The sequence below is a fragment of the Priapulus caudatus genome, unplaced genomic scaffold, assembly GCF_000485595.1.
Source record: "Priapulus caudatus unplaced genomic scaffold, Priapulus_caudatus-5.0.1 Scaffold122, whole genome shotgun sequence".
Lineage (NCBI taxonomy): Eukaryota > Metazoa > Priapulida > Priapulimorpha > Priapulimorphida > Priapulidae > Priapulus > Priapulus caudatus.
This window is the reverse complement of record NW_014577183.1, coordinates 417860-429772: the sequence shown is the minus strand read 5'-3', so window position 1 is coordinate 429772 and position 11913 is coordinate 417860. Positions and strand designations below refer to the sequence as shown.

Here is an 11913-nt window from a genome sequence, read left to right as displayed (position 1 = left end):
TACTTGTGCGAGCGCCGCTGATGCACGATAGAGTTAAAAAGAGGATGTAGCGAAAAGTAGTCTTGGGATTCGAACCTCGGATTCTCAGTTACGAAATTTGCACGCTATGAGTGTAGCGGCAGTGAGATGACCTGGGAGTATAGTGCGTACGAGCCACGCCAACTCTATATAGGAGGTATCCATTGTCCGGGCACTGCATAGTTGAGTAGTATGAGTAGTAGGATGTGGCAAAGGACTCCACATCTCTCCTATGAAGCCGTATTATGGTAAGGCATCTCGGTATGGCGATACCTCGAGACCCTTACTTCGGTAAGCACCCGCAGATAGTGATGCGCTGCTGGTGTAAGGGCATCCGAAAGTTCGTTAGCTGTCACCCCAAGGATGACTCTTGCGGGCAAGAGTCTCAAGAGAGAAAGGGGGAGTGTAATGAACTTCGGCTGCTATAGCCTCATATCCCCGCATCCCTATCGTCCTGTCACGTGTCTCAGCATCCCAGGTCGATGCACAGCATCCCTGGTGGCTATGACGGCGATCACGTGATTCCCACCGGTTGTATGAAGGAAACCTGTGGGGTGATGTGTGTCTTGTCATGTGATGTGCGTGACATAAAACATGACTTGATCACCCGTCTTTCGTGATGCATGATGGGAAGGTAAGCCCTACCCACGCTGAGCTTGTGGTATAAATACTGGGCTCTGCTCTCAGTAGGGTGCCCAGCCCAGAGTGTCCGCCCGAGTATACGATCTGCAGCGACCGAGACGGGTCAAGCCAGCATTGCGGCCACAAGCAGGAGCGCCTCATCTTCACGGATCACGTAAGCATACCAGTATCTAGTTAACCTCTGCACAGGGCAAGCAACTCACTACAGGGTGTTATCTAGTACTGTTTGGCTGTTCAGTTCATCGTGTATATTTCTGCACCCCAGCGACAACGCTGCGTGGGATTTTGTTTTGGATCTTTTAGTTCACCTTAGTCTGTTGACTAAGGCCGAATGAAAGCCTGATGAACACTTTTATCAGCTTGTTCTGGTTTTACGTGTTGCCATTACTTGTGTTGACACCTACACTACAATCGAGTGGTCGAACCTTCAGTCGTCGTTACAACTAGACGTAATATATATATAAACGTAACCATAGATATTTGACAGTGCATAGTGCACAACGATATCTACTAGTGTAACAAAAAGACTTATCAATAACAACGGTTCTCTCATTTGAAATAGAATAAAATGCTTAAAATGTAAAATATATACTGCATCCATTGGATCATTTTCTTCGGGGAACTATGGTTGTGCCGGTGTATGGTTATCTGACTAATGATAAATTATCTGACTAAAACGATTACATATATATGGCCAAAGTCCAACTTTTAAGTGACCTGCCAGACTGGTTTATCAACCTTTCGGATTACAGTATAACAGTATAGGCAAGGGACACACACAGACACACACACACACACACACACACACACACACACACACACTCTGATAGCTCGCCAGCTCAGTTGCTATATCATTTCACTCTTTGAGAGGTCGGTAAGTCATACGGGAATATTTTACCATAGAAAAGTAGTTTAATATCTATGCCTACCAGAAACCGAAAGGGTGTGTGCGCGATAGAGCGCAAGATAAATAGCTAAATGGATAGCTAGCTATAAATATATAGATAGAGAGACAGCGGGGAAGTGAGCGAGTAGGACGTAGAAAGAGTAGCAGTTAGAGCTAATACGGAATACGAGACTTAGAGTATGCAAATCTCTTATATTTAAGGGTCATTATACAGCACATAAAACAGCTATAGTGATGGAGAGACAAGAAGGACGTATACTAAAGAGCCAGTTTCCAGATGTCGATGTGCCAGAAATCTCGGTGAATGATTTCCTTGAGCAACATTCCTGGTTGAACAAGCCACAGGACTCCATAGCTGTGGTAGGTCTTACAATAATACGTTTTTACATTAGTCGTGGGCGAGTGTCCACGCGTAAGTCAGGTATACGCGTGCATGGTGGAATGTGCAATAATGGGTAACAGAATGGCGGATAAGAGGAGAATTGGCAAGAATTTCTCTAATTTTCTAAATGCAGTCATTAATTGTTATTTTTACCATTATGTTACAAGTCGCTGTGTGCTGTTCTCCAAGTGCGTCTAACGGTACTCTCCTTAGATTTTCCAAATCTTGGCTATCACCGCCTACATTCTACATCTGCCTTTCATTCATGTTTTCCTTTTTCCATTTTTTTATTTATTACATACAGGTACTTTTTGTTTTATCCTTTTCATATCCATCTTGCAAACACGCTATCCACAATCCAAGCAAACCCCAGACATTCAAAACGTAAAAATGTCAAATGCTACAATCCTGTGGGCTGTGTTTCACCGTTATATTCGCTATATCGTGACATTGCCAGATCGGGCGCAGTGTTGGACCACCTGATGCTAGCAAGGAGTGGAGGTTGTCGTACAGAGAGCTGCGGGAGTCTGTAAGGAGAGTAGCTAGCGGTCTGGCCCGGCGCGGCCTCAGGAAAGGTGACGTCGTGTTTGTGTGCAGTTCTAACTGTCCAGAGTACGTGATCACGATGTTGGCAGTTTACTCGCTAGGGGCAGTCCTGACGTCTGCGATTTCTGGATCCTCTGTAGGTGGGTTATTGTCCTTACACTACATTGATAAATCATTTTCGCGGCCATGCCAAGCTAAGGATTCCTATAGGTTAGCAACAGATAATTTGAGAAATGCCGCCCAAAAATGTGTTATTAAAATGCAATATATTGCAGATATTTTGTTAATTAAAATGAGATATCATCTTCATAATCATACAACTAATTAGTAGGTAGATTGTGATTAAGTGATGAAACCACCTGGGCAATATCGGTCCTACCGCATATATAGACGTACGTGCATGCTTTCAGACGAGATACTGTACAAGCTGGGAATTGCGAAGTTCTGTGGCACTGTAAAGTTTTTAGTCGTATCTAGTGACGAGCTGACAACTGCGAGGAAATTGGTGGAGTAGATACTGGCGTCTCTCTGTTTTTCACCGGCAAATTAGGGCATATAAAGATGGTATATAAGCATGAAAAGTAAACAGAAACACTAATTGTATTTTCATACATTTTATTTTGTACAAATAACACACAAATGTACTACTTGATGGTGCTAGAAATTCGTGACGTAATCACTTCGTGACGTATTCTTGTACCTACCGGTAAAAAGAATAAATAAATCATATGTACGTTGTTTTCTAAACGCATTTGGTTTGAATAAACTATAATCATCATTGCTTGTGTTATTTTTTCGCTTCTGTAATTTTATCAAAAAATTATGGAATGGCTGCTGTGCACGAAAAAGATATTAGATGTATTAATTATACATTACTCAACAGTTGAAAACATATTTTTATATATTTTAAAATTAAAATGAACATATATATTTCATTGTAGATTAGTTTTCGTACTAATTTATCTCTACTCCTTTTTATACATATTCTACAAAATACACGAGCGGCGATACATGCACATACACGAAGCATCCGAGATTTTCGACTCGCGAGAAGCTAGCTTAGATTTGAAACGTTTTATATTGCTAGAGTCGCAAAGAAAATTTACCGTGTGCGCGTAGCGTGGGCTCGTATCTGAGCGAGAATAATCTCGCCAGAGTAGAATTCATTCGCGAGAGAAGAATACTATAATCTCGCGAGAGTAGAGTATTCACACGAGAGTATTTAATAAACGCGCGTTAGCGGTAAGCGAATTGCGTGATTCAAGTCATATTACGTAACCATAGATGTCTACTATATACGTTTATATATATATATATATATATATATATAACGAACTTCGGCTGCTATAGCCTCATACCCCCGCATCCCTATCGTCCTGTCGCGTGTCTAAGCATCCCAGGTCGATGCATAGCATCCCTGGTGGCAATGACGGCAATCACGTGATTCCCACCGGTTGTATGAAGGAAACCTGTAGGGTGATGTGTGGCTTGTCATGTGATGTGCGTGACATGAAACATGACTTGATCACCCGTCTCTCGTGATGCATGATGGGAAGGTAGGAAGCCCTACCCACGCTGAGCTTGTGGTATAAATACTAGGCTCTGCTCTCAGTAGGGTGACCCGCCCAGAGTGTCCGCCTGAGTATACGATCTGGATCGACCGAGACGGGTCAAGCCAGCATTGCGGCCACAATCAGGAGCGCCTCATCTTCACGGATCACGTAAGGATACCAGTATCTAGTTAACCTCTGCACAGGGCAAGCAACTCACTACCGGGTGTTGTCTAGTACTGTTTGGCTGTTCATTTCATCGTGTATATTTCTGCACCCCAGCGACAACGCTGCGTGGGATTTTGTGCACCACCTTTTAGTTCACCTTAGTCTGTTGACTAAGGCCGAATAAAAGCCCCGGGCCTATTCCTGGCGCTAAGACTTTTATCAGCTTGTTCTGGTTTTACGTATCGCTATTACTTGTGTTGACACCTACACTACAATTCAGTGGTCGAACCTTCATTCGTCATCACAACTAGACGTAAAATCGTTGCATTGGTGCCGTGACCAGGATTTTAGTTCAGTAGACTGAGTTGGAGCCTAAGCAGTGTTCTGTAAAGGTAGCAACGCAACAGTCCCCGAGAGAGTTTACGAGTGTAGCTCGCTAAGAGAGGTGAGAATTCGTGTGCAGTGCGAGTGTCGTCACTGAGTTTTGCTTGTTGGCATTGTCCATCAGCCCTACTCATACCTTACTTTGTATACGAACGGAGAGCATATACACCTCCCCATAGTCTTGACACAAGATGCCAATGACTACCCGTGCAGGGCAAGCTAGAGGAAAAGGAACCCAGCGAGCAACATCGTTGCCCCGTAGTTCTACCTCGCTTGTGGAGGAAGAGGGTGTCGTGCCTCCCAAGACGATGAGTACCGAAGCAGAGCATACTGCTGGGGCGCTGGCAGGTAAGGCTAGGGAAAGGTCGCTAGCCGCACCACCCCCGAGCCGAGGACCACCTCGCACCCCACAGCTCGGCAGCTTACGGGATCCAAGGATGAAGGGAATCTCGCTTCTCGAAGACGCATTCCCCTTCATTCCCCCTGACGAAGTAAGAGGCGTGAAAACGTTTCCGAACCTGCAGTTACCGGGTAGGAGAAGTGAGCGTGCAGAAGCACGACCAGCAACAGCTCCGGGCACGCCCGTTGAGTTAGCTGAGTCAGATGATGACTCTGGAGAGAGCGGGATAGAAGGAAACGTGTATTTCCTCTCCCGTTGACGCTGGCGGTAGATCAGAAGGAGACCACTACCGCGCTCGTAGACCTCGGAATGCTGGGGGCCTTGATGCCAGACAGCAGAGGTCGGGAAACGAGTAGCGGCGGGGTCATTCGCAGCATTGCTTGAGGACCTGCAACACCCAGTTTCAGGGAGTTCTATTGCACAGCCAGAGGCTGCATGGCAACTGCCCGTAGAAGTAAGGTGGCCGGGAAGTTAATTTTACTATTGACACCGGTGCAGAGTTATCTCTCCTTGAATACGCAACCTATGCAGCACTACCTTTTGGCGGGCCTGCCCTTCATCAGGCAGTGACTAGCATGGCGGCCATGCCGGTATCTCCGCAAATGCAAACATTGTTTTTCAGATTCCTCATGCTATGACCTTTCAAAAAATGTATAGGTTTGCTAATCTACCATGATTCTGAACGAAAAAAAATAGTGAACCTGACTACAATGTCAATCATTACATATATATGGCCAAAGTCCAACTTTTAAGTGACCTGCCAAACTGGTTTATCAACCTTTCGGATTACAGTATAACAGTATAGGCAAGTGTAGACAAAGAGTGTATACCGTTTAACGATCTGCTGGAAGACAGTGGCGACGCATTTCCTAAAACAAACCGTGCTGAATCCGGTGACCTAGCCGTCGTGCTATATTCCAGCGGAACAACTGGCCCGCCAAAAGGCATACCTTGGACTCACAAACAACTCGTGGCTAACCTCTGTACTGTTTCCTGGTATTAAGCATTACCCAACGTCACACATTATAAGGGACGGGCACTGATGGGTAGCAATATCGTGCATTAGTCATGATTTTGCATGACAGACAGCAGTAACGCGAATGAATTTAAACTCAAACAATTAGAACTATTCAACTAGAAATTTAGAAGAATGAGTAAGAACTTTAACTTGTGAATTTATCGATCAATTCAACGAAATTAAAGTGCGTATGTATATAGCCAGCACTATATAGCCATCTTGCACAAGCAAACATGGTAGATATCTGGTTTCAACTACGAACTCTATATCATTGGCTACTCGTTCTAGCGTAAACATGAGACAAGAAGACGTAGTTCTGGTGTCAAGTCCTCAAGCTTTCGGAGGCGGCATGTATTTAACGCTACACAGTTTAGCTCAAGGGGCAGTAACCTTGTCCCTGCCTAATCTCAGTAATCCTGGGCAATACAGTGCAGCAATAAACAAATACAAGGTATATGAAGTTGTGATTGTATATACAACAATTAGAAATTTAGTATCTATTAGTATGCTGCTAATTTATGTTAGTCTCGTTTTCATCTTCTTTGTCAAATTCACGAGAATCATGAGCATACCGTTTCGTTATAAACCCAATATTATTCCTTAGTATTTGTATCATATTCCCAAAATGCAATTTCATTTCAACTGACGCGCCATGATTTTATTACTCTATAGGTCACCTATACCTGCTGCCTCTCTCCACTGATCGTCAGTCTGGTAAAGCAAGGTTACGAGCTGCCCACATTACAACGCTGTGACGCGTCTGGGGGCAGCTGCAGCCCTGCAGTTATCAGAGAAGCTAGAATTACGCATCCACACCTGATCATTAATAGTAGTAAGACTTAGACTTAGACATAAATAGCTTCCAGAGATAAGAGTGCATATTGAAAATTCCGTCAATTAAACGTGGTCTCTAATCATCAGATGTTGACAAGTTTGCTTTTTATTTATATAATTACATTACCGTTCACCGAGGGACTACTCCCCTGAGTGCCGTATAAGCTGATGCTGAAGCCCCCGAGATACACGTATATAACTAATTATCTAACTAACTATTTAGAGTTTTTCGGAATGTCGGAAGTCGGATCAGTCATAGGCGCTCCGGCGGAAACGGATCAGGATCACGACACGAGAGGATGTCTTCTTGGAAAACCTTTAGCAAACACACAGATCAAGGTATATATCATATTTGTTTTTGGCTGTTGCGATTTATTGGCGACCCATAATCCGTTCTACTTGGTAAGGATACCATAGAGATGTCACCTCAAACCAATGATATTATAGCATTCGGTACAACCAAATAGCACGTACAACTAAATCCGGTAATAAGTAAAATTGTACCACATACTACAACTCACATCACACATACTAACTGGAAATATATTTATGTAAGTATAATTATGATGGCATCTGCGTAGGTGGTGGACGCAATCACTAAGAAGCTGCTGCCCCCTGGTGTAGCGGGAGAGATGTGCGTCCATAATCCATATAATGTACTGCGCGGCTACATCAACAACCCTGAAGCGACGGCACGCGCCATTGACAGCGACGGTTGGCTGCACACGGGAGACCTCGTGCAGTACGATGACGATGGCTTCATATACTACATGGATAGACTAAAGGATATCATCCGAATTGTACCTGACAAATCCACGACGATTCAGGTATAAATCCCAAACTGAGGAGCGGATTAGCAGTGGTGGTAACGATGGAAGCAGGAACGCTGAGGCTTTCTGTGCCGAGTGTTCAAGGTTCAAACCGAAGTGCCACACTTGATACCCATAATAGATACAACAACCGACTTTACCGCTTATACACCATATATACTACTCTTGAACACAACGAACCAGCGATCGCGATGGCTTGCAGCAACGATAATACAAAGCCAAACTGTTTTGTTTAGGAAACAAACATCTTCTCATGAATGACACGCCCGTCTCAGATTAAACAGAGGTGTAAATACGTGAATATACGCATAACAAACAATTACGCGTCTTCACGCTGTCTGTATAGTGATTACATTCATATTTGGCGTCGCGGTATGTGTGCAGGTCTCGCCTTCAGAAATGGAAAACATCCTCATGAGTCATCCAGGAGTAGGAGACGTCGCTGTTACCGGCATCCCAGATCCAGACAACGAAGGATACGAACTAATCCGAGCTTTCGTCGTCCGTAAAACGGACACATTATCTGCAGAAGACCTTATCGAGTTTGTGAAAGGTACTGGTCTGCTCAAACAATCACCTGCATTCACCGTAATATCGTTCGTTGTCATTTTTGTACCGTTCTGTCGCTTAATTACTTTCATGCTCTTATGCAACAGGTGACTGTAGTTCGTATTCTACCCAAAGATCTCGTTCCTCCTATCTTTTTATCTCTTTCACTCCCCCTGTCTCCCTCTCTCTCTCTCTCTCTCGCTATTTATCCATCCATCCATCTATCCATCCATCCATTCATCCATCAATCAAGCAATCGATCAATCAATCAATCAATTGATCCATCCATCCAACCATCCATCGGTCTATCCATCCATCCACACATCCATACATCTATTCACAAATCTGTCCGGCCGTTTGGTTAACACTCCTTCGGTCCATTCGTACATCCGTCCGTTAATCCGTCTTTCGCAACACAGTCGTGGTAAAGATATTCCCATGCGTTTGTATGATTCCTAAAATATTGAATACATGTTCTAAAATACCTTCTTACACATGTTACGCGATTGACTATCTTTTTGTTTCAGAGAAGACACCGAGAAAGTACGTCACATTAACAGGAGGTGCTCGCTTCCTGAAAAACATTCCGAAGAATTTAACCGGTAAAAACATGCGCAGCGAACTACAAGCTCAGGCTTACGAATAACCATTCAAGTATGCAACCAAATCAACTTCATTAATTCGTTGTTTTTATCTTTTAAACTAAATTCTTAGAAACAAATAACACCACTCAAAAATTATATGTGATGTGCTTTTATTAAAAGCATGTAAAACAATGTAGTTTATTAAGTGAATTTACAAGATGATATCGCCAGCTCAGTTGCTATAACATTTCACTCTTTGAGAGGTCGGTAAGTCATACGGGAATATTTTACCATAGAAAAGTAGTTTAATATGCATGCCTACTAGAAACCGAAAGGGTGTGTGCGCGATAAAGCGCAAGATAAATAGCTAAATGGATAGCTAGCTATAAATACAGAGATAGAGAGACAGCCAGGAAGTGAGCGAGTAGGACGTAGAAAGAGTAACAGTTAAAGCACATACGGAATACGAGACTTAGAGTATGCAAATCTCTTATATTTAAGGGTAATTATACAGCACATAAAACAGCTATAGCGATGGAGAGACGAGAAGGACGTATACTAAAGAGCCAGTTCCCAGATGTCGATGTGCCAGAAATGTCGGTGAATGATTTTCTTGAGCAACATTCCTGGTTGAACAAGCCACAGGACTCCATAGCTGTGGTAGGTCTTACAATTACGTTTTTGCATTAGTCGTGGGCGAGTGTCCACGCGTAAGTCAGGTATACGCGTGCATGGTAGAATATGGAATAATGGGTAACCGAATGGCGTATAAGAGGAGAATTTGCAAGAATTTCTCTAATTAATTTCTAAATACAGTCGTTAATTGTTATTTTCACTATTATGTTACAAGTCGCTGTGTGCTGTTCTCCAAGTGCGTCTATCGGTACTCTCCTTAAATTTTCCAAAATCTGAGCTATCACAGCCTACATTCTACATCTGCCTTTCATTCATGTTTTCCTTTTTTCATTTTTTTGTTAATTACATACAGGTACTTTTTGTTTTATCCGTTTCATATCCATCTTGCAAACACGCTATCCAGCAATCCAAGCAAACCCCAGAAAGTCAAAACGTAAAAATGTCGAACGCTACAATCCTGTGGCCGGTGTTTCACTGTTATATTCGCTATATCGTGACATTGCTAGATTGGGCGCAGTGTTGGACCACCTGATGCTAGCAAGGAGTGGAGGTTGTCGTACAGAGAGCTGCGGGAGTCTGTAAGGAGAGTAGCTAGCGGTCTAGCCCGGCGCGGCCTCAGGAAAGGTGACGTCGTGTTTGTGTGCAGTTCTAACTGCCCAGAATACGTGATCACGATGTTGGCAGTTTACTCGCTAGGGGCCGTCCTGACGTCTGCGATTCCTGGATCCTCTGTAGGTGGGTTATTGTTTTTACACTACATTGATAAATCATTTTCGCGGCCATGCCAAGCTAAGGATTCCTATAGGTCAGCAACAGATAATTTGAGAAATGCCGCCCAAAAATTTGTTATTAAAATGCAATATATTGCAGATATTTTGTTAATTAAAATGAGATAGCACCTTCATAATCAAACAACTAATTAGTAGATAGATTGTGATTAAGTGATGAAACCACCTGGACAATATCGGTCCTACCGCATAGACGTACGTGCATGCTTTCAGACGAGATACTTTACAAGCTGGAAATTGCGAAGTTCTGTGGCACTTTAAAGTTTTTCGTCGTATCTAGTGACGAGCTAACAACTGCGAGGAAATTGGTGGAGCGTTGTGGAGTAAACGTGGTACGTGACTAAGATAATACATATATATATATAAATATATCGTGCACAAGGACCACGTTCCCTTTTGAAAAAGCTGGCCTGATTTTTTCACTACGTAGTAAAAGTCTCTCGGTTGAGATAGCACTCCAAACTAGAAACTTTACAGTCATAAAACAGCATACACTATTAAGAAATCTGTTGTTACCCCCCCCCCCCAAAAAAACCTTTCGCTCCTTATTTACTCGCAGTTTTTTACTATTTGCTATTTCAGGCACGGATTTCATTTGGCAGCATAGTAGACAAAGAGTGTATACCGTTTAACGATCTGCTGGAAGACAGTGGCGACGCATTTCCTAAAACAAACCGTGCTGAATCCGGTGACATAGCCGTCGTGCTATATTCCAGCGGAACAACTGGCCCGCCAAAGGGCATACCTTGGACTCACAAACAACTCGTGGCTTGTCTCTGTATTCCTACCTGGTATTAAGCATTACCCAACGTCACACATTATAAGGGACAGTCACTGATGGGTAGCAATATCGTGCATTAGTTAAGATTATGCATGACAGACAGCAGTAACGCAAATGAATTTAAACTCAAACAATTATAACTATTCAACTCGAAATTTAGAAGAATGCATGAGTAAGAACTTTAACTGGTAAATTTATCGATCAATTCAACAAAATTAAAGTGCGTATGTATATAGCCAGCACTATAGCCATCTTGCACAAGCAAACATGATAAATATCTGGTTTCAACTACAAGCTCTATATCATTGGCTACTCGTTCTAGCTTAAACATGAGACAAGAAGACGTAGTTCTGGTGGCAACTCCTCAAGCTTACGCAGGCGGCATGTCTATAACAATACGCAGTTTAGCTCAAGGGGCGGTAACCTTGTCCCTGCCTAATCTCAGTAATCCTGGGCTATACAGTGCAGCAATAAACAAATACAAGGTATATAAAGTTGTGATTGTATATACAACAATTAGAAAGTTAGTATCTATTAGTATGCTGCTAATTTATGTTAATGTTGAGTCTCGTTTTCATCTTCTTTGTCAAATTCACGAGAATCATGAGCCTACCGTTTCGTTATAAACTCAATATTATTCCTTAATATTTGTATCATATTCCCAAAAGGCAAGTTCAGTTCAACTGACGCGCCATGATTTTATTACTCTATAGGTCACCTATACCTTCTGCATCTCTCCACTGATCGTCAGTCTGGTAAAGCAAGGTTACGAGCTGCCCACATTACAACGCTGTGACACGGCTGGGGGCAGCTGCAGCCCTGCAGTTATCAGAGAAGCTAGAATTACGCATCCACACCTGATCATTAATAGTAGTAAGACTTAGACTTAGACATAA

The 11913-nt window shown here is 42.9% G+C and overlaps 2 protein-coding genes across 2 annotated transcripts in view; both read left to right on the top strand.

Annotated features, from left to right (window-relative positions):
• The first annotated feature begins 699 nt into the window (after window positions 1–699).
• Window positions 700–8989, top strand: LOC106805655 (4-coumarate--CoA ligase 4-like). The gene is made up of 12 exons (XM_014807343.1): window positions 700–814; window positions 1769–1927; window positions 2407–2635; window positions 2906–3005; window positions 4111–4216; window positions 5803–5993; window positions 6304–6466; window positions 6688–6847; window positions 7073–7188; window positions 7431–7676; window positions 8064–8232; window positions 8756–8989. Exons 2-12 carry the CDS (start codon window positions 1802–1804, stop codon window positions 8872–8874), a joined length of 1725 nt encoding a protein of 574 aa, XP_014662829.1. The 5' UTR covers window positions 700–814; window positions 1769–1801; the 3' UTR covers window positions 8875–8989.
• A 55-nt stretch (window positions 8990–9044) lies between these two features.
• LOC106805654 (4-coumarate--CoA ligase 3-like) overlaps window positions 9045–11913 on the top strand; it is a 4788-nt gene continuing 1919 nt past the window's right edge. Inside the window, exons 1-7 of the mRNA XM_014807342.1 lie at window positions 9045–9079; window positions 9314–9472; window positions 9955–10183; window positions 10450–10568; window positions 10819–11027; window positions 11340–11502; window positions 11731–11890. Coding sequence (XP_014662828.1) covers window positions 9347–9472; window positions 9955–10183; window positions 10450–10568; window positions 10819–11027; window positions 11340–11502; window positions 11731–11890 — 1006 coding nt within the window. The 5' untranslated portion in view covers window positions 9045–9079; window positions 9314–9346. The remainder of the gene's footprint in view (window positions 9080–9313; window positions 9473–9954; window positions 10184–10449; window positions 10569–10818; window positions 11028–11339; window positions 11503–11730; window positions 11891–11913) is intronic.